The sequence below is a fragment of the Hypanus sabinus genome, chromosome 15 (assembly GCF_030144855.1).
Source record: "Hypanus sabinus isolate sHypSab1 chromosome 15, sHypSab1.hap1, whole genome shotgun sequence".
NCBI lineage: Eukaryota > Metazoa > Chordata > Chondrichthyes > Myliobatiformes > Dasyatidae > Hypanus > Hypanus sabinus.
Window position 1 is genome coordinate 51,318,468 of NC_082720.1, and position 20,499 is coordinate 51,338,966.

Sequence of the window (20,499 nt, forward strand, 5' to 3'; positions counted from 1 at the left end):
AGAACAGAAATATCTAGTGACGTACTGCTCATGGTTTCATTTCCCATTCTGAAATCTGATGGAAGAGGTGAAGAAGCTGTTCCTGAAACATTGAGTGACTGTCTTCAGCCTCCTGTACCACCTCCTTGATTGTTGAAATGATAAGAGGGCATGTCCTGGGTGATGGGGGTCCTTAATGAAGGCTGAAAACTTTTGAGGCATTGCCTTTTGAAAATGTCTTTGAAGTTGGAGTGGCTAGCTCCCCTGGTGGGGCTGATATGTTTACAACTTCCTGCAGCTTTTTCTAATACTGTGTAGTGGCCCCTCCAAACCAGATGGTGTTGCAACCATTTAGAATGCTCTCCATTATGTTGTTCAGACAAAGCATCAGAATGAGGAAGACATGAGAACTAAATGATTTTAACCATTGAATCAATGTTGGTGCCAGACCATATCTCAAAAAGAAATGATCTCCTAGGATTTTCACCTACAACAATCTCTAGAGTTTACAGAGAAATTGTGCAAGACAAAAAAAAAACAACAACCAGTGAGCAGCAGTTCTGTGGCGAAAATGCCTTGTTAATGAGGGAGGCTGAGGAGAATGGCCAAACTGGTTCAAGCGGACAGGGAGGCAGCAGTAACTCAAATAACCATGCAGTACAGCACGTCGACTCTTGAAGTGAATTGGCTACAGCAATTTGCTACAGCACAAGCATGCCTCAGTGGCCACTTTATTAAGCACAAGAGGTACTTAAAAAAGTGGCCACTGAATGTATGAATGTCATCAGCAAGTTAATGGACCACTTGTGATCTTTCCATCCACAATCTCTTCTTTAGAACTTTATTTTGAATCGTGGATGGCAGATTTAGCTATCCCCTGTAAAGATGGTGGAGCCACCGATCCAAGAACACCTTGCATTTACAGCTAGTTAGTATCTGGATTTCCTGGGTCATTTTTAACCATTCCTGGTGCTTTTAGAGAAGTTAAATGTTTTTGCAAGTGCAAATCTGGTTAAGAATTCGGGGGAATCCATGTATAGTGGACTATCTGCAGCCACTTTTTTTATTGCAGTCTACAGATAGTTTTAAAGCACAGTTTTGAAGAGCTACCTTCTAATCTCTTGCCTTGATGAAGCTTGGAGTTGTACATTTTGGGAGTATAGTTGTTTTATTCTACCATGACCCTGGGCCACTCACTGGAATCAGCTAAGTGTAAACAAGACCTCATTGATGAGGAGAGGACACTGATATTAGTTCACTTACCCTGTCAGTGCACTTCGAGGGCTTTATAGAGACAATATAGTTCTACTTATGGAAAATGGTTCAAGATATAGCAGTGTAGAGAAGTTCAGGGATTACTGATAGAATTCTGGTCCTTGACCTTGATGGTTGTGGCAGTGAGATAACTGGGAGAGCAATTTAAAAAGTTTCAAGGAAATTAAAGAGCTTTTTTCTAGACTGTTTGAGAGGAAAGAAAACATTAGAATATTTGTGCGGGCTTTCCAAAGAGTCTGTTCCTTATCATTTAAAACCTAATCTATCATAGGCTCAAACCTACCGAAATCTTATCTTGGGAGAGAGTTATCCATAAATAAATACTCTTCTAAATATAATTAAGACAAACTACTGTGCACTTGCTCCACTGACATCACCACTATATTGGCCTGGTGCTTGTAACAAATTTTAAGTCTTTGGGTTCCCTTGAATGTAGTGTAGTGCACAGAAGATTTGGATCAGTGGAATTGTGGCATTCAGTATTGATCCCTAGCAGATATTCTGCTTGAATATAAAATTAAAACTCCACCACAGCTAACCTGACCTTAGTGTGAATACATACTTAGTTTTTTTCAATGTATGAACCCCACCCCCCAACCCATCACATCCAACACAGAAGTATTTGCAGTAACATGGAATAATATAATTTTCCTGAGCCAAGCTATTCATTAAGAACAGAGAAGACCTGGATAAAGTACAATCATGACCTGAAAGCCTAAATTCAAATGTTTTAAAAATCCAAACCAACTTGAGTCTGACATGCTCAAGTTGGATAAAATGGCTTAGTTCTGTTGGAATATTGTTTTTATAAAGTAGTTTTATGGAATCAAGTTACTTGTAATTTGACAGTAAGTTCAGAAGTCATGGTATTTTATATTAACATAAAGTATATTTTCTTTTTGTGATGTCATGATTTAAACTACAAAACTAGATTTATTAAACAAATGCCTATTAATAGACCACTCGGTCATTGTGATCACCAAACTTACTAGAGGTAAATCATAAATATTGTATTTGTTTTTGATTCCCAATAGAGTTGGACAATCCAGAATCAAGACTGTCTGAGATACATAAATATGTTCATCGGCTACCGGAGAAAAACAAGGCAATGTTGGAAATAACTATAAAACATCTGGCAAAGTAAGACAATGCTTATTGCTTTAGTTTGTTTGAATAGTTACTGTTTCTTTGAAACTGTAACAAAATTTTATTTACTAAATATATATGTTAATTGTCATGTAATAAATGCTGAATACGATAATGTGACAGCAATTGGAAAGGTATTCACCAAATATTACTATGGAGTCTTAAGCAGCAGCTTACTTCTTCAGGCCTCAGGGTTTGTAATTTTTGTAGGCTAGTTGAAGGCAGCATCGCTAATGGTAGGAAATACAGCTGGATGTAAATTAACATGAACAATATGAGATTGTCTTCTGCTGTAGATCATATTATGGATAGCTACAAAATGTTTTGTAAGCATTAAGTCTTTGTTTCACTCATTCATGGGTGAAGCATTTTATCAAAATTCAATGTCTTCAGTACAGCTGAGTTGAAGCCTCCGTTGGTCAGGGTCAATTATGGATGTTGCATCCTAGCTGTCTAGAATGCAAGCCAGTGCATTAAAATATGGAGAGCAATCTGTTGCCCATGTATTAAGCTCCCCCTTTCCATGCATCTGATGAACCCCAAAGGAACAGCAGAGACCAATACAGTTTGGCACCAGCAGCATCACAGGAGTTGCCTGGACTGCTGGACTGCTTTAGGGACTTCAACTCCAGATTTTTCCCTGGGGGGGTTATTCCCATAGCCTTCCCCACGAGTGGGTATAGCCACAAGGCAGTTGAGGTTTGAGATTGGAGTTTTTCTTTTCCTAGATGAGCTGCCAACAACAGATGACAAGCCTGATCTGCCTGAAGTGATTGGTTTATAAGGGACCAGTAACCCGCCTTTGCCCCTTCTCTAGTACAATGGTCTGTAATATGTATGTCTTTGACATCATCATTATGAAAGGTCAAATCAAAACAAAAAATGTAGCTGAAACTCTTGAATATGAAAAAGTGTCTTTTTGTTGAAAAAATTAGATGATTTTAGCTACAGTGAAGGCACTAGGTTTAATCTTCATTTTACTGAATCAGCCCTATTTTAACCTTAAATAGCTAAATCTGATGTGTTTTAGACATGCATTTTGGAAATATATCTATTGTAAATTATCACTCAATCAAACATTTAAATATTTTTAATTTTAATATCCTTTCCTGGTCTTTGAGATTTTTTTCATAATCTTGCATCGATCATGATATTCCGTATTAAGGTAATATCATGACCAATGTCAGTCGATCATATTATGGCAATACAAGATATCATTGACATGTTATTCAATGTCAGTTGATGAATCTCATTTATTTTAAATTAGACAAATCTAACAGTTTACAGCAGAATTGTAATCAATAGTGATGTGCTATCTAGCTAGTTCATAGTAGTTCAATTATTTATTGAGTGGCTCAGTGAATACGTTTTGCTTTTTCTTGTAATATCTTTTGTGTAAGTGTTGGCTTATCTTAAGGTGTTTGTAATTGTACAGCTGTGCAGTATAGTAACCTACCATGTGATGTTGATACTAATGATGTGGTCATTCCCCTAGAATTAAATAAAAACACTTACCTTATTGAAGCCCTTGATCATGGCAGATGAGCTGATAGTTATTTCTTGGTTTGGACTAAAAGCAATATTCTGTAATAATTTTGTTAGTTGCCTTTTAATTGGTGAGCTATTTCTTGTCACTTAGGGTGTCCAGTAACCACAAACAAAATCTGATGACAGTGGCAAACCTAGGTGTGGTTTTTGGACCGACACTGTTCAGACCTCAGGAGGAGACTGTAGCAGCGATCATGGATATCAAGTTCCAGAATATAGTTGTTGAGATCTTAATAGAAAATTATGAAAAGGTAAGCATTTATAAAAGCTTGCTCAGGTGTTTTCTGGTGTCTGGGCATTTAATGAATCTTAAGATAATAATGTGGAACAAGGTTGTTCAGTTCACTGAATCTTGAGGAACAATCCATTAGGTCCCATTCATGTCTCTGCTATTTTTTTCTCCAAGTATGTATCCAGCTGTCTTGTGAAAATGGTTATTGATTCTTTTTAACACCCATCTGGTAATGTATTATAAATCTTGATTCAGATTCAGTTTATTGTCATTTAAAAACCACAAATGCAGTCCAGTTTAAAAAATGAGACATTCCTCCAGAATGATATCACAAAAGCACATGACAAAACAGACTACGCCAGAAAATCCAAATAACATTTGGAAATCCCCAATCCAGAGTCTGGAGAGGCTGCTGCGTATTAATATCGCGCTACCATCTTAGCGCGTTCCCCGGAAAAGAGCTCCAAATCCACTAGACTAAACAAGACCAAAAACTAAAGCTACAAGACCCGCACAAAGCCACATAGTTACAACAGTGCAAACAGTGCCATAATTGATTTTAAAAAAAAGACCATGGGCACGGTAAAAATAGTCCAAAGATGTTAAAAGACTGTAATTTCGAAAGAAACCACCACCCAGTTTCCACCAGTCCTCAGGGTCCCGATAGATTCGTCATCCCACACAGGCGGCAGAAGGGAATACCTACCCCCACTATGGACTTCCATGGTGCCGCTCGACTCAGCCTCGCAGACGCAGCACACAATGAAAGCTCCGTCGAACCTAGCCTCACAGACACAGCACACACTGAAAGTGACATGACCGCAGCGGACTCCGAATCCGTCGAACCTCTGAGCCTCCGACCATCCCCTCCAGTGCAGCTTTTCTGAGCACCATCCTCTGACGAGCGTATTAAGACGCCCCGGACAACGGCCACCGGCAATGCGACCCTGAGGACTGGGGGCCTGTTCTTCTCAGCAGAGACCCGGACCTCACGGCAGCAGCAGCAACAAAGAGGGCCTTCCTGAAGATTTCCAGATGGTGCTCCGTGCTCCCACATCCATTTTTCATCAGATTAGGATTGCGCACGGCACCCCCGCTTAACAAATAACATATCAGCTTCGGAGTGGCCGCTGCATGCTGTGTCGCACCGCCATCTTGGTCATGATCTTCATTCATGGCTTGATTTCAAGCATCGTCATGTTACTTATTAAGACTATTATTTTTAAAATTTGCCCACCCAGCTTTGAAGTCTTCATAATTTTGAATATCTATATCAAATAGTACTTTTAAAATTTTCCGTGGGAAACTACCAACACTACCCTTATTTATACCCACAACTGCAGTCCCTCTCTTCCTGTAACTATTTTAGAAAGTTTATTCTGTACCTTCCTAACATGTTCACAGAAGTGTATGCAGTTTGTCCACTATTCTTTCAAGAAAATTGAAGTCTTCAGATTGTTTATTAACAACTTTATTATCGTCTTCCGATTTAAGATGTTGCTATTGAAGATGTGCAACAACTTAATTGTAGTTCCAAAGCAAAGGAATATTATTAATAACACCTTTTTGGAAGTAAATTGTTGTAAACTATCGTCACAAACAATGAAGATGTGCCCTGCTGGTGCGGTGCAAAATTAAAGCACTTGGAGTTGGAGCCATACTGGTTGAAATGAATGATTCAAAGGGGAGAAAAAGGACAGAAGAGTTCTGATGCCCATCCAATTAACCTGGCTGCGAGGGTGGATTGATCCAAGCACTGGGCCCAGTTTGGAGAAGTTGAGAATGACTTCTTCAGCAGCAAAATCCAAGTCCGAAGCGAATTGCTGGGTGGTGCATTCTAGGTCCTGAACAAAACCAGGGTCCTAATGTGAGGTACAATAGGCAGTTTGGACAATCTAAATGCTGGCCCAAATAGACTGGAAAGGGAGTGTATCAAGAATTGGATGTCGAGAAGTGGATCGCTCTAAACATCGAGCTGATTTGGAGATGTTGAGAATGGCTTCTCGAACAGCGAAATCTAGGCCCGAATCGATTCATCATGGCAGGACCTGGGTCCTAGTATGAGGTTCAGACAACTTAAATGCCAGCCCAGATAATCTGGGGGATCCTCTTTCCACGATGCTAAGGCTGTGAGACTGCCCCTGGCTTCATGTCGGTGAACTTTGCAGCAAATTGCCCTGCTAATATAATGAACTGAATACACTGAAGAAGTCATTCTCAACTTCTCCAAATGGGCTCAGTGCTTTGGGCCTACTCCGAGCTGCTCCAGGGACTTGGATCAAAGGACTCAGTTTGGTTCAGAATGCTGCTACTGTTTGCTTCTGTTGTTTGCATGTTTTGATTTTTTTCCTCTCTCTGTGCATTGGGGTTTTGTATTTTTTTTAATTGACTTCTTTTGGGTTCCTTGATTTGTGACTGCCTGTTAACCAAACAAATCTCAAAACTGCATAATTTATACATTCTTTGATAATAAACACACTTTGAATCTGTGAATCCTATCTCCTTCAGGAATGGATACAGAAATAGTCCAAGTGTCTTTGCATTGTCTGTTGTTCTTAATCTATAAATCATTTCTTTATTTCAGTACTATGTTAAAGTTGATTTTACCTGGAATAACTTGTATTTCCAATAATTTCCTAGTCAAATTACAACATGAATTAAATTTGACTCTGCATTTCCTCTTAAGAGTCACCCTTTACATTCTTGAAGTAATTGATGTTGATCAAGATGGGTATAATGATATTGATCCCACGCAGTCTTCCCTCCTTCCCCAATCGCAGCCATGCGATCCCAACCACCTTTACTGTTGTTTTTCCACACCCCTTTCTCCCTCATTTCCACTTAGGTAACTTAGACATGCTGCTCAGATTATGCCAACCCACCTCCTCAATTAATCAGTACTCTTCAATTGCCCCTTCCCAAAACACCTGGATGATCTCTCTCTGACCCCTCTCCCCTTTCTCAAATGCTAGTTTGATTTGCTTCATACTATCCAAATGCCAGGCCATTTATCTTTATCTCCTCACTCTTTCTTGTCCTCAAACTTTTCATCACATTTACTCAATCCATTCCCATTTCTTATGCCTCCCTCCTTAGAACATATAGACTGTACTGCAGTACTGCCAATATTGGACCAAAAGTCTTGACTGACAGCCTGCCTTGAGTGAAGATAAGGTATTACATACTCTTCAAAGTGAAAGTATGTAATTCTTGCTCCTCATCATGGTTGAAACTTGAGTTTGATATGAAATACAGCATAATTCAGCTAAAGGTGATAGCATGATAGAGTGACGGTTAGCAGAATGCTTTTATGTTACAAGGAACCTGGGTTCACCTCACTTGCACCATCTTGGTGTTCTGTTTAGAGTGCACTGGAAACTTAAGGTAGTGTTGTGCTAATGAGACACTAGAGTCTGGAGCAAAAAGCAATCTGCTGAGGAACCTGCAAGTCAGCCAGCATCTGTGGGAAGGGATGTCATATCTTCCATAGCTTGGTGAAATGCAAAGAATTTGGCTTAAAAATTACTCACTTCCCCAAATTTAATTTGCAAATGTAATGTATCTACATAGTATCATGAATATTAAAATTTTTGCAAACTATGTTTGTTTCCTTGATATTATTGGGAAATATGGGATATACAATGACTACACATATTACATGTATTGGACATTTAGACAGACACTTGAATAGGCATGTCTTAGAAGGAAGCAACCTAATTAGTATGGCCAGACAAAAAGGATGGCATGAACATAAGCTGAAAAGTCTGTTTCCATGACTCTGGTCTGTAACTTAATATTGTTTGCACTTCTGTTAATATGTTCAGGTAATGTTTTTGTTTGGATATTATATACATGAATATGTTTCAGTTGTGTTAACAAAACTATGGAAGCTAGAATGCAAATTACTTTTTAAAAACACAACGTATAGTAAGTAGAAAGTTGAAATAGCCATAACCTTTGGGCATATATCCAGTATCTATACACAAGCATCCTATCTGTGCAGCTCCAGAGGAGTGTTTGGTGACCTTCAACTTCGGTTGTAAGAACCTGAATCCAATTGGATATGCACATTGTACTCTGGTGAAATTGTATAATGGTTGTAAGGACTTGACAGAGAGGTGCTGTGGTTTTGAATACATTGTTTTTGTTTGTTAATACCATAAAGCTCATCTTGGAAGGATAATATGCCTATATTTCATTAGCCGGTATATTTCATTAGGAGTTTGAGGAAGCCTTGAATACCACCAAAGATGCTAGCAAATTTTTATAGATGTACTGTGGAGAGTATTCTAAGAGGTTGCATCAGCATCTGGTGTGGAGGGGCCACTGCACAGGATCAGAACACCCAGCACAAAACCACAAACCCAGCCATCTCCATCATGGGCAGCAGCCTCCCCAGCATCGAGGACATCTTTAAAATGCAATGCCTCAAAAAAGGCTACATCCGTCCCACTGAATGGTTTCAGCCCGAAACAGCAACTGTACTCTTTCCTAGATGCTGCCTGGTCTGCAGAGTTCCTCCAGCATTTTGTGTGTTTTGCTTGGATTTCCAGCATCTGCAGATTTTCTCTTGTTTGTGATCGATCATTAAGGACCCCAATTGCCCAGGACATGCCCGCTTCTTGTTCCTACCATCAAGGAGGAGGTACAGGAGTATGAAGATGCACACTCAATGTTTCAGGAACAGCTTCTTCCCCTCTGCCAACTGATTTCTGAATTGAAAATGAACCAATTAACTCTTCCTCAGTATTTTTCTCTTTCTTTGATCTCTTTTTGCATTGCATATTTAATTTATTTTTTCTTTCTTATATATACAGTATCTTATAGTAATTTATATTTTTATTATTATGTACTACCATCGCAAAACAACAGATATCACAACATATGCCTGTGATATAACCTGATTCTGATTCTGATAGCCTTGCTATCAGTAGCCATGCTTCATAGCCATGCTTCAGTAGGGGAAGGTAAATCTTTAAATCTTTAAAGGTGCCAGCTCTAGAAGGTAGCTATTTGAGTATTATTTACATTGAAGTTATTATTACTCATAAGATTTCTTTCATTCATAGATTTTCAAAATGATTCCAGAAACTGCAACAGTTCAACCAAATCTATCATTAAATTCTGTGCAGAAGAAAAGTTCTGAGCCTAAAACTGCCTTGTGCAGCCAAAGACCTTTAATGTTGTTTCAGACAACATCAAATGAAAATGGTAAGTAGCAGGAAGCTGCAGTAAGTACTGTGATAATCTTAACCATAATGTATGTATTCATTCTAAACAATATATCCACTCATTATAGATGTATATTTTCACATAGATAAAATCAATATCTTTTTTTGCTGTAGATTTTGCGCCTTAGTTTTCTCAGTTTACAGCCAGTATTTTGGAAGAGCTGATACTTGTGATGACATTGTGATTTGTGATACTTGAATCACATTATAGAGTTTTTTCCAAATTCAATTACACAGCTGTTTTTTCTCTGCCTATATTTAACAAACAAGAATGACTTGCAGGAAAGTGTTTGAAGGTTGCATAGGACGCACACCACAAATATTTGAATATCACTCTATAAATTTTGGTGTTTGGCTTCTTTCCAGTTCTGCTTGTGCCATTTTCTTTCACAATTTTGGGGTTGAAAATCTGTACAAAAAGGATGGGTTGCACTTGAATCCCAGGGGGACCAATATCTTGTTGGGGAGGTTTGCTAAGGCTACAGGGGAGAGTTTAAACTAGAACTGTTGCGGGTGGGAACTGAACTGAAGAGACTGGGGAAGAGGAGGTTAGCTCACAAATAGAGAAAGCTTGTAGAGGGTGCAAGAGGGAGGATAGGCAGATGATAGAGAAGGGACAAGCTCAGACTGAAGGCTTGAGATGTGTCTGTTTTAATGCAAGGAGTGTTGTGAATAAAGCGGATGAGCTTAGAGCATGGATCAGTACTTGGAGATGTGATGTGGTGGTGTGGTAAACTATGTATGCCTGTCTGGACACGCCCCTCTGCTGACTGCACCTGTGGCTCCTCCCACAGACCCCTGTATAAAAGTGATTGGAGCACTGCTCCTCCCTCAGTCTCCGAGATGTCGTGCTCCCTTTTTGCTGCTAATAAAAGCCTATTGTTCACTTCCTGTCTCCGAGAGTTATTGATGGTGCATCAGGTGGCCATTACAGAGACTTGGATGGTTCAGGGACAGGATTGGTTACTTTAGGTGCCGGGTTTTAGATGCTTCAGAAAGGACAGGGAGGGAGGCAAAAGAGGTGGGGGCATGCCCAATAGTAACAGGGATATCGAGGAGCAGATAGGGAAACAGATCCTGGAAAGGTGTAATAATAACAGAGTTGTCGTGATGGGAGATTTTAATTTCCCAAATATTGATCCATAGCGAATATGGGAAATCAGTATTCACTATGGAAAAGATCTTGGTGATTGTAGTGATGACTTGCAGCAGACTGAAAAGCTTGAGCATGTAAATATTAAGAAAGAGGATGTGCTGGAGCTTTTGGAAAGCATCAAGTTGGATAAGTCGCTGGGACCAGACAAAATGGACTCCAGGCTACTGTGGGAGGCGAGGGAAGAGATTGCTGAGCCTCTGGCGATGATCTTTGCATCATCAGTGGGGACGGGAGAGGTTCTGGAGGATTGGAGGGTTGAGAATGTTGTACCTTTATTCAAGAAAGGGAGTAGAGATAGCCCAGGAAATTATAGACCTCAGTGGATGGTAAGTTGATGGAGAAGATCCTGAGAGGCAGGATTTATGAATATTTGGAGAGATATAATATGATTAGGAGTAGTCAGCATGGCTTTGTCAAGGGCAGGTCATGCCTTACAAGCCTGATTGAATTTTTTGAGGATGTGACTACACACATTGATGAAGGAAGAGCAGTAGATGTAGTGTATATGGATTTCAGCAAGGCATTTGATAAGGTACCCCATATAAGGCTGACTGAGAAAGTAAGGAGGCATGGGATCCAAGAGGACATTGCTTTGTGGATTAAAGAATGGCTGTAGACGGGTCATATTCTGTATGGAGGTCTGTCACCAGTGGAGTGCCTCATGGATCTGTTCTGGGACCCTTACTCTTCATGATTTTTATAAATTACCTGGATGAAGTGGAGAGATGGGTTAGTAAGTTTGCTGATGACACAAAGGTTGGAGGTGTTGTGGGTAGTGTGGAGGGCTGTCAGAGGTTACAGCGGGACATTGATAGGATGCAAAACTGGGTTGAGAAGTGGCAGATGGAGTTCAACCCAGATAAGTGTGGGGTGCTTCATTTTGGTAGGTCAAATATGGTGGCAGAATATAGTATTAATGGTAAGACTCTTGGCAGTGTGGAGGATCAGACGGATCATGGGGTCCAAGTCCATAGGACACTCAAAGCAGCTGCGCAGGTTGAATCTGTGGTTAAGAAGGTGTACGGTGTATTGGCCTTCATCAATCGTGGAATTGAATTTAGGTGCCGAGAGGTAATGTTGCAGCTATATAGGACCCTGGTCAGACCCCACTTGGAGTACTGTGCTCAGTTCTGGTAGCCTCACTACAGGAAGGATGTGGAAGCCATAGAAATGGTGCAGAGGAGATTTACAAGGATGTTGCCTGGATTGGGGAGCATGCCTTATGAGAATAGGTTGAGTGAACTCGGTCTTTTCTCCTTGGAGCGAAGGAGGATGAGAGGTGACCTGATAGAGGTGTATAAGATGATGAGAGGCATTGATCATGTGGATAGTCAAAGGCTTTTTCCCAGGACTGAAATGGTTGCCACAAGAGGACACAGGTTTCAGGTGCTGGGGAGTAGGTACAGAGGAGATTCAGGGGTAAGTTTTTTACTCAGAGGGTGGTGAGTGCATGGAATGGGCTGCTGGCAAAGTTGGTGGAGGCAGATTCGATAGGTCTTTTAAGAGGCTTTTAGATAGGTACATGGAGCTTAGAAAAATAGAGGGCTGTAGGTAAGCCTAGTAATTTCTGAGGTGGGGACATGTTCGGCACAACTTTGTGGGCTAAAGGGCCTGTATTGTGCTGTAGGTTTTCTATGTTTCTATATGGAAAAAGTCAGCCATGATTGAATGATGGAGCAGACTTGATGGGCTAAATGGCCTAAATCTGTTCCAGTATCTTATGTTCTGATATTAATACCTCAATGCATTTTTAATTCATTTTTAAAAATAGTACCTGGTATTCTTATAAATTTCCCAGTGAGTCAGTTGTTTAAAGTGAGTGCAATAACTCGGGTCCCAGAGAGTTGATAAGGAGCAGGGTACTGGGCCTTGGTGAGTCATGAGGGAGCATGACAGATGTTAACTAGTGATCCAGATGCCAAGCTATTGGGATTTCTCAATGAATGAATGGCAGACTGTTGGAGTTTTAAATGATTTGGTTTTGATTAGTTAGACTTTGTAGTTGAGAATTGTATTTAAACTGCAGTAGTCACCAAACAAATTCAATTCTGCTGAACAAATTTGATTCTGGTGAAGTTCTTCCATAATGCTTTTTGCTTTTTCATTACTTACCCAGGAAGGGTTTGAGGATTTTGCTTTATCAGAGCTCTACCTGTAAAGTTATTGTAGCATCATTTTTCATAAAATAAATCTTCAGGGTACATACTTAAATGTTGATGATATCACTTCCCTAATCTTTGGCATAGAAGAGTTTTATTCAGTAGTCTCAAAGCTGTCCTCTTTTTATCCTGTTCTACCTCATTGCTCTGCAGAGAAATGGTAAAACTTAGACAGAAGTGTATCTTTAATAAAGTACTTTTACAATATTTCACAGTGTCATTTCAATTTATTTCAATTTGAGCTTATAAATATCTCTGTACTTTTTGTCTGTCTCAAAAGGATTTCCTGTGTAGCTTGATTTTATCCTTTCTGCTGAATAAGAAGGCTCACTTTTGCAGTTAGAGTTAAACCATGCTGATAGCTACTTGAAGTAATATTATTATCTAGTAGATTACAAATTTCTCTTGGAATGAAGGCTGATCTGAGAAGCAAAAAATCTGCTAGAACTGAAGAACTGACTTAACTTGCAAGCTGAGTCTGTGGTAAGGAAGGCAAATGCAATGTTAACGTTTATTTCCAGCGGACTAGGATATAAAAGCAAGCATGTAATGCTGAGGCTTTATAAGGCATTGTTCAGACCACACTTGGAATACTTGAGCAGTTTTGGGCTCCTTATCTAAGAAAGGATGTGCTAGCATTTGGAGATGAGGAGGAATTTCTTTACCAGAGGATAATGAATCTATGGAATTCCTTGCCACAGGTGGCAGTGGAGGCCAGGTCATTAAGTGTGGTCAAGGTGGATGTTGATAGGTTCTTGATTAGCCAGGGAGTGAAAGGTTACGGGGAGAAGGCAGGAGAATGGGGTTGAGAGCGAAAATGAATCAGCCATGATGAAATGGCAGAGCAGCCTCGATGGGTGAAAGGCCTAATTCTACTCCTATCTCTCTTCTGGGTCCAGAGGTTCATAAGAATGATTGCGGCATTGACGGGGTTAACATTTGGGTTGTGTTTCATGGCTCTGGGCCTGTGCTTGCTAGAGTTTAGAAGAATGAAAGGTAAATTTCATTGAAACCTATTGAATATTGAAAGGCCTAGAGTAGACTCAATGGGCCAAATGGCCTAATTCTGCTCCTTTGTCTTATGGTTTTATGGTCTAACCGGAATCTTGCTAATTGTTAGTTCCGACACGAGGAAATCTACAGATATTGGAAATTCAAACAACACACACAAAAGGCTGGTGGAACACTGCAGGCCAGGCAGCATCTATAAGGAGAAGCACTGTCGATGTTTTGGGCCGAGACCCTTCGTCAGTTAGTCCTGACGAAGGGTCTCAGCCCGAAACGTTGACAGTGCTTCTCCTTATAGATGCTGCCTGGCCTGCTATGTTCCAGCAGCATTTTGTGTGTAATTGTTAGTTCCTGCTGTTTTATGAACATTTGAGCTGACACTGCTGCTGTTTAACTATCTTTTGAAACTGAAATAATTTGTTTATTATAGAATACAGGATTATCTATAAATTAGCTTTAAACGTACTTTAAGATAGCATTTGAAAGAGTGCAGAATAGATCAACTAGATTGTTGCCTGGAAATGGAAGGCTTTAGTTATAAGGAGAGATTAGATAGGCTGGGTTTCTTTACCCTGGAGTATAAGCGGCTGAGGGTGACATTATAGATGTTTATAACATTGAGGAGCACAGGTAGGGTTGGCAAAGTCTTTTTCCCCAGCGTAGGCAATATAAACCAGACAGCATGAGCTTAAGGTGAGAGGGGATAAAACTAAAGGAGATTTGAAATGCATGTTTTTCATACACTTGGTGATGGTTGTATGCAATGAGCTGCCAGAGACAGATGCAATTACATTTAAAAGGAGGTTTATTAGGTACTTGGATAGGAAAGGGGTAGATGGATACCTGCCTGTTGCAGCAAACAGGATTAACAAAGGTTCAGCATCATGATTAACATGAATGAGTTGAATCAAAGGGCTAGTTGCTATACTCTACAACTCTGACTCTATAATTGTGTTTTTAATAAATCATGAAGCACGAGTGTTTATGACTATTTATTGTATCAGAATTTCAGTAAGTTCTCTATTTACAATTTACATATTGGCCATGAAACATGAATTAGGAACACTTGCCTTGTTTCTTAAGAAAAATGTTGGTTTGGCTAGAATTTAGTTTTATTTTTGCACCAGAGAGGGATTGGTTTGCTAATTAAAGAATACTTGATTATCACTGTGCAGTTGGACTTCTGCTCACTCTCATAGAGTCATAGAACACTGCGGCAGAGAAACAGGCCCTTTGGCCCATGTAGTCCGTGCTGAACCATTAATCTGCCTTGTTCCATTGACCTGCATCAAGGCCATTGCCCTCCATACCCCTCCCATCCATATGCCTATCCAAATTTATCTGAAATGTTAAAATCTGCATCCACCACTTACATTGGCAGCCCATTCCATACACTTCACCACCCTCTGAGTAAAGAAGCTCCTCCTCATTTTCCCCCTAAGCATTTCACCTGTCACCTCTAACCCATTACTTTTAGTTTTAGTCTAACCCAATCTCTGTAGAAAAAGCCTGCTTGTATATACCGCTCATAATTTTATATACCTCTTAAATTTCCCCTGAATCTTCAACATTTTAGAGAATAAAGTCCTGACCTATTCAACCTTTCCCTATAATTCAGGTCTTCATGTCCTGGCAACAAGTTTACAAGTCCTTGTAAATTTTCTCTGTACTATTTCAATCTTATTTACATCTTTCCTGTAGGTGGGTGACCAAAACTGCATAGAATACTCCAAATCAGGCCTCACAAACATCTTGTACAACTTAACATCCCAACTTCTGTACTAAATACATTGGTTTACGGTCACTGTGCCAGAAGCTTTCTTTACGGCTCTACCTGTGTGATGGCACTTTCAAGGAATTATGGATCTTTATTCTGAGAGCCCTCTGTTGAACTGCACTGTTCTGTGCCTGAACACTCATAGTGTAGAACATACCCTGGTTGGCCCTCCTAAAGTGCAACAACTTGCCCTTGTCTGTATTAAGTTTCATCTGCCATTTTTCAGCCCATTTTTCTAGCTGGTTCAGATCCTCCTGCAAGCTTTAATAGCCATCTTCTCTGTTTTTGTGTTATCTGAAAATTTGCTGATCTACAAACGTAGTAAACCACATTATCATCCAGATTGTTGATATAGATGCCAGACAACAGACACTGCACCGATCCCTGCAGCACAACACAAGTGACAGGCCTCCAGTCAGAGAGGCACCCATCTATTACCACTGATTAGCTTCTCCTGCAAAGTCAGTGTCTAATCCAGTTCTAGCTGGTATCATCTTTAGTGACAAGCAACTGAACCTTCTTGACCACCCTTCCATGTGGGACCTTGTCAATGCAGACAATGTCTATGTAGACATCATCCATTGCCTTGCCTTCATCAGCTTTCTAGATAGTGTCCTCGAAAAACTCTTTAAATTGTTTAGACAAGACCTACCACGTACAAAGACATGTTGGTTAACCCTAATCAGTCCTTGTCTATCCAAATAATTATAATTCCAGTAGAATACCTTCCAGTAACTTTCCTAGTACTGACGTCAGGCTCACCATCCTATAATTTTTTGACTTATTTTTAGAGCCTTCTTAAACAATGAAACAATGTTAGCTATCTTCCAATCCTCTGGCACCATCCCCATGGTTAAAGATGTTTTAAATATCTCCACTATGGCTCCTGCAATTTCTGTATTTGCCTCCCACTGGGTCCATGGGAACACCTTTTCAGGCCCTGGGGATTTATCCACCCTAATTAGTCCCAAGACAGTAAACACCTACTCCTCTATAATCCTTATATGGTCCTTGACCTTGCTGCTGCTTTAACTCACTTCTATAAACTCTGTGTCTGTCTCCTGAGTAAAAATCCACTTGAGCTCCCCCAATCCTTTTGGCTCCACATCTAGATTACTACTCTGATACTTGGTATCCTTTTGCTCTTCATATATCTGTAGAAGCCTTTAGGATTCTCCTTCATCTTGTCTGCTCATGCCTTATTTTAGTTCTCATGATTTCCTTCTCTTGTATTTCTTATACTGAGGGACCTCATTTGTTCCTGCTTGCCTATACCTACTGTGCACCTCCTTTTTCTTAACGAGGACCTCAATATCTCTTGAAATCCAAGAGTCCCTAAACCTGCTCTCCTTGCCTTTTATTCTGACAGGAACATACAAACTCTGTACTTTCAAAATGTTACTTTTGAAGGCCTCCCGCTTACTAAGTGCGCCTTTGCTAGAAAACAACCTGTCCCAATACATGTTTGTCATATCCTTTCTGATACCATCAAAATTGGCGTTCCTCCATTTTGGAATCTCAGCCCAAGGACCAGACCTATCCTTTTTGATAATTACCTTGAAAGTGATAGCATTTGGATAACTAGATGCGAAGTGTTCTGCTACACAAACTTCTACCACCTGCCCCGTCTCATTCCCTAATAGGAGATCAAGTTTCATTCATGCTCTCATTGGGACTTCTACATACTGATTAAAGAAATTTTCTTGAATACATTTGACAAACTCCTTCCCAACCAGCCCTTTTACAGTATAGGAGTTCCAGTCAATATGTGAGAAGTTAAAGTCACTTGTTATCACAACCTATGTTTCCTACAAACAGACTGTGACTTCTGTACAAATTATCTTTGGAATTAAATCCATAACATATATAGATTTAAAAGTCATAAACATTCATCTGGTCCATTAATGTCCTGACCTGCTAATGTGCCCCAGAACTTGCTTGATATTTAATTGCTCCTTGGCTCATGCCCTTCCTTGTACATGTCTCATTCTCTAAGAAAAATCCATTTGTTATATCTATTCCTTCATGTAGCTTTTTTTTCTTAATCATGGTTCTCCCTCTACCACACTTAACATGGCAGTCAAGTGTATTTCTTCTACTTTCTACATTTCACTCACATGCTTTCCCTCCTCCCCTTCCACTCACTAGCCGCCATATTCCTAAAATCATTCACTGTATCTTTTGCCACCAGATATTCCTCTTCTCTTTCACTTCCATTTGTTTCTTTCTCTATTTGTTGTCACTAAAAGTTTCTCTCATCTACATAATCTTGATCTCCACATCATAGCCGTCCCCTTTTGTTTTCTACTTTTTAAAATGCAAGTATTCATACTTTTCTCATTCTGAAGAAAGGATCATTGACCTGATATATTAAATTTGTTTCTCCAGGGATGGTATCTGATGTGCTGAGTATTTCTAACATGGCTTGGTTGGGTATTTTGCACTTTGTAATGCTCTGCTCCTACCGAAGTGCAACTTTCTTGACTTTAGCATTCCACTGCAGTGCTAGTAATTAGATCTTGCACTTTTCTGTTATGCTCAGGAACTTACTAACTCTGCAAGTTCTCTGTGAGATAACGTGTAGATAAGGAGCTTACCAGTGTTGGTGAACCTATATTATATGCCAGCTTTCTCTCTCTAGTCAAGCCAAAACCTTAGTGACAAGTGCAGGAAATAATGCAGAGATCAGTTTCTCACTGCAAGTTTTACTTTGTTTACTTTGTTACATTTCACATGTTCCTTTGGGTAGAACGGCAGCATGTCATCAGTTTCTTCAGGCATCTGCCAATAATGCTTCTTATACGATGCCATGAAGGTGACAATTACATGGACATGTTTTCTTTTCCCTTTCCAGCCACACCTGATTTTCCTTTTCTCGGTACTATTTTCCTCCAGAGTGATAATTTATCTGGAGAATATGTAAAATCTTGTCTAAGTCACTGGCTTTTTGGTGAAGTATCTTTTTGAATTTTATTTTAATCTACTATTATGGATAACAATGTTAACTTCAGGGATATAGATATATCAGAATGAGTAAAAGGTTAACGTATGGTCAGTCATAGAGTTATACAACATAGAAACTGGCCCATCAATCCAACTTGTCCATCACAACCATGTTGCCCACTAGTCCATTTTGCTGGGCCAGACCCCTCTTATTGCTTTATATCCATGTACTTATTATTTCAATGTCTTTCCAATATTGTTATTGTGTTGGGATCATGACAATAATTTATTAAATCTGTTTAGCTTGTATAAACACAATTGTGCTGGTGAGTGATGATACCAATTTTTGAAAGCTTTTGAATATTCAACAAGTAAAACGGGTCATTCTGGTGCACTGCCTATATACTGAATGCATTGAGTAGTGCAAGAATATGACATGAAGATTTAAATGCTTAACACTGAATTCAAAATCAAAATAGTTTGGTTAAGTTTTGCAGAAAAAATGTTCATAATTTGTAATGAAGTGCTGTGTAATTGAATGGTAGTTGGATAATATGTCACATTTAAACAAAATTTATATTTAATTGACAGAGAAGCAGAACCCCATTGCAGTCTCCAGTAATGTATCTGTGTTTGTTCCAACTGTGAATGCCTCATCCAGTTCTAAAACCAATCGACAAAGCGTGCATAGTCTGGGATCTAGTGACACTGAGGTTGTTGCAATGAAACTGGACCGACCAAATTCTTTGTAAGTAAAGTAGATGTCGTATTTCCCCTCATCTTTTGATCAACGGTGTCTTTTTGTAAAGTGTAAGCATTATGACCTTTATTGCACTTTTTCACATTTACTGGACATCCAATTTACTTTTAATATAACTGTTATACCCGGCGTTGCAGGGCTATTATGCTGGCAATCATGATGTTTGCATTTATATTTGTGCTGTTAGGTTTTGTAAGATTCCTTGTAAATAGAAAAAATTTAACTTATATTACTTGTGGATAGTTACATATTTATTTACAGGTTTAGAACAATGTAGTTTAAGGTAAGTTACCAATGAAAATATACACGTATACAGAATTACATTAATGTAGAGTGACACTTGGGGAAACCACTTCTATCAAATCATGAAGTGATGTATCAGGTCAGCCCAAAGTTTTCATTCCTCCTGTCTTAATTGTTAATTTCCTCTTTTCCTAATTTGAATAAATCTGAAGCAAATTCACACACAGGTGGATTACCTGTCAAACAGGCTTGCATAACAGTTTTCAAGTATAATTATTTAACATTTTCCCAAATATTTGATGCTTTAATACAGGCTCTTAATTCACCTGATTTAGTACCTCATGAAATTATTAGTAGTGTTTGACAAAATCCTCTGGCTAGAACTAAAGGAACTGCTCCTGTTAAATTATTATTATTGAAAATCTTGCAGTGTTTGACTTGATGTTTAATGGCTGCTTTGTGAGTCATTGTCCATTCCTTCCAAACAATGTTTACAATCTTTTAGATTTTTTTTCCTTTTCAGTTCCTTGATCAGGTTTACATGTTGGACTCTCAACATTTGTCAAGCTTAAAAGGAATTTAAAAGGTGAATGTGAAGTTCTTCTGCACACCATTATCAAAAGTGTTGAAGCAATGCTTGATGATGCCTCAGCTGGGGCAATCAGGTTTTGTCTTTGACATTAATCAATATTAGATGAAGAAAATTCTTTCTATAAGGGCATCCAGAAAAACATTCCTAAGTCATTGTAAATGAACTCCGGAATAGTATTCAAGGTTTTCTTTGGAATCGCACTAAATTTGATTCTTTGTCTTGGATTATTCATTTGACTGGTCTAAATCATAATTATTCTCAACGGAAACTCAGGCACACATTTTCAGTTTCTTTTGGTTGGTCAGTTATACCAAAAGTACTTGGTTCAGGTCCACCCAAATATTTAGTATCTTAAAAACAGATCTGAAAAACAAATCTCATCAATTTTCAATGGGAAAATTAGGACCATGAGAACGTAAGATATGGATGCTGAATTAAGCTATTGGGCTT

General features: G+C 39.2%; 1 protein-coding gene across 1 annotated transcript in view; it reads left to right on the top strand.

Annotated features, from left to right (window-relative positions):
• The window catches only part of LOC132405519 (rho GTPase-activating protein 26-like), a 177,321-nt gene that overhangs the window by 115,536 nt on the left and 41,286 nt on the right, over nt 1–20,499 (top strand). The window contains exons 17-20 of the mRNA XM_059990394.1: nt 2,289–2,394; nt 4,040–4,199; nt 9,250–9,391; nt 19,046–19,202. Coding sequence (XP_059846377.1) covers nt 2,289–2,394; nt 4,040–4,199; nt 9,250–9,391; nt 19,046–19,202 — 565 coding nt within the window. The remainder of the gene's footprint in view (nt 1–2,288; nt 2,395–4,039; nt 4,200–9,249; nt 9,392–19,045; nt 19,203–20,499) is intronic.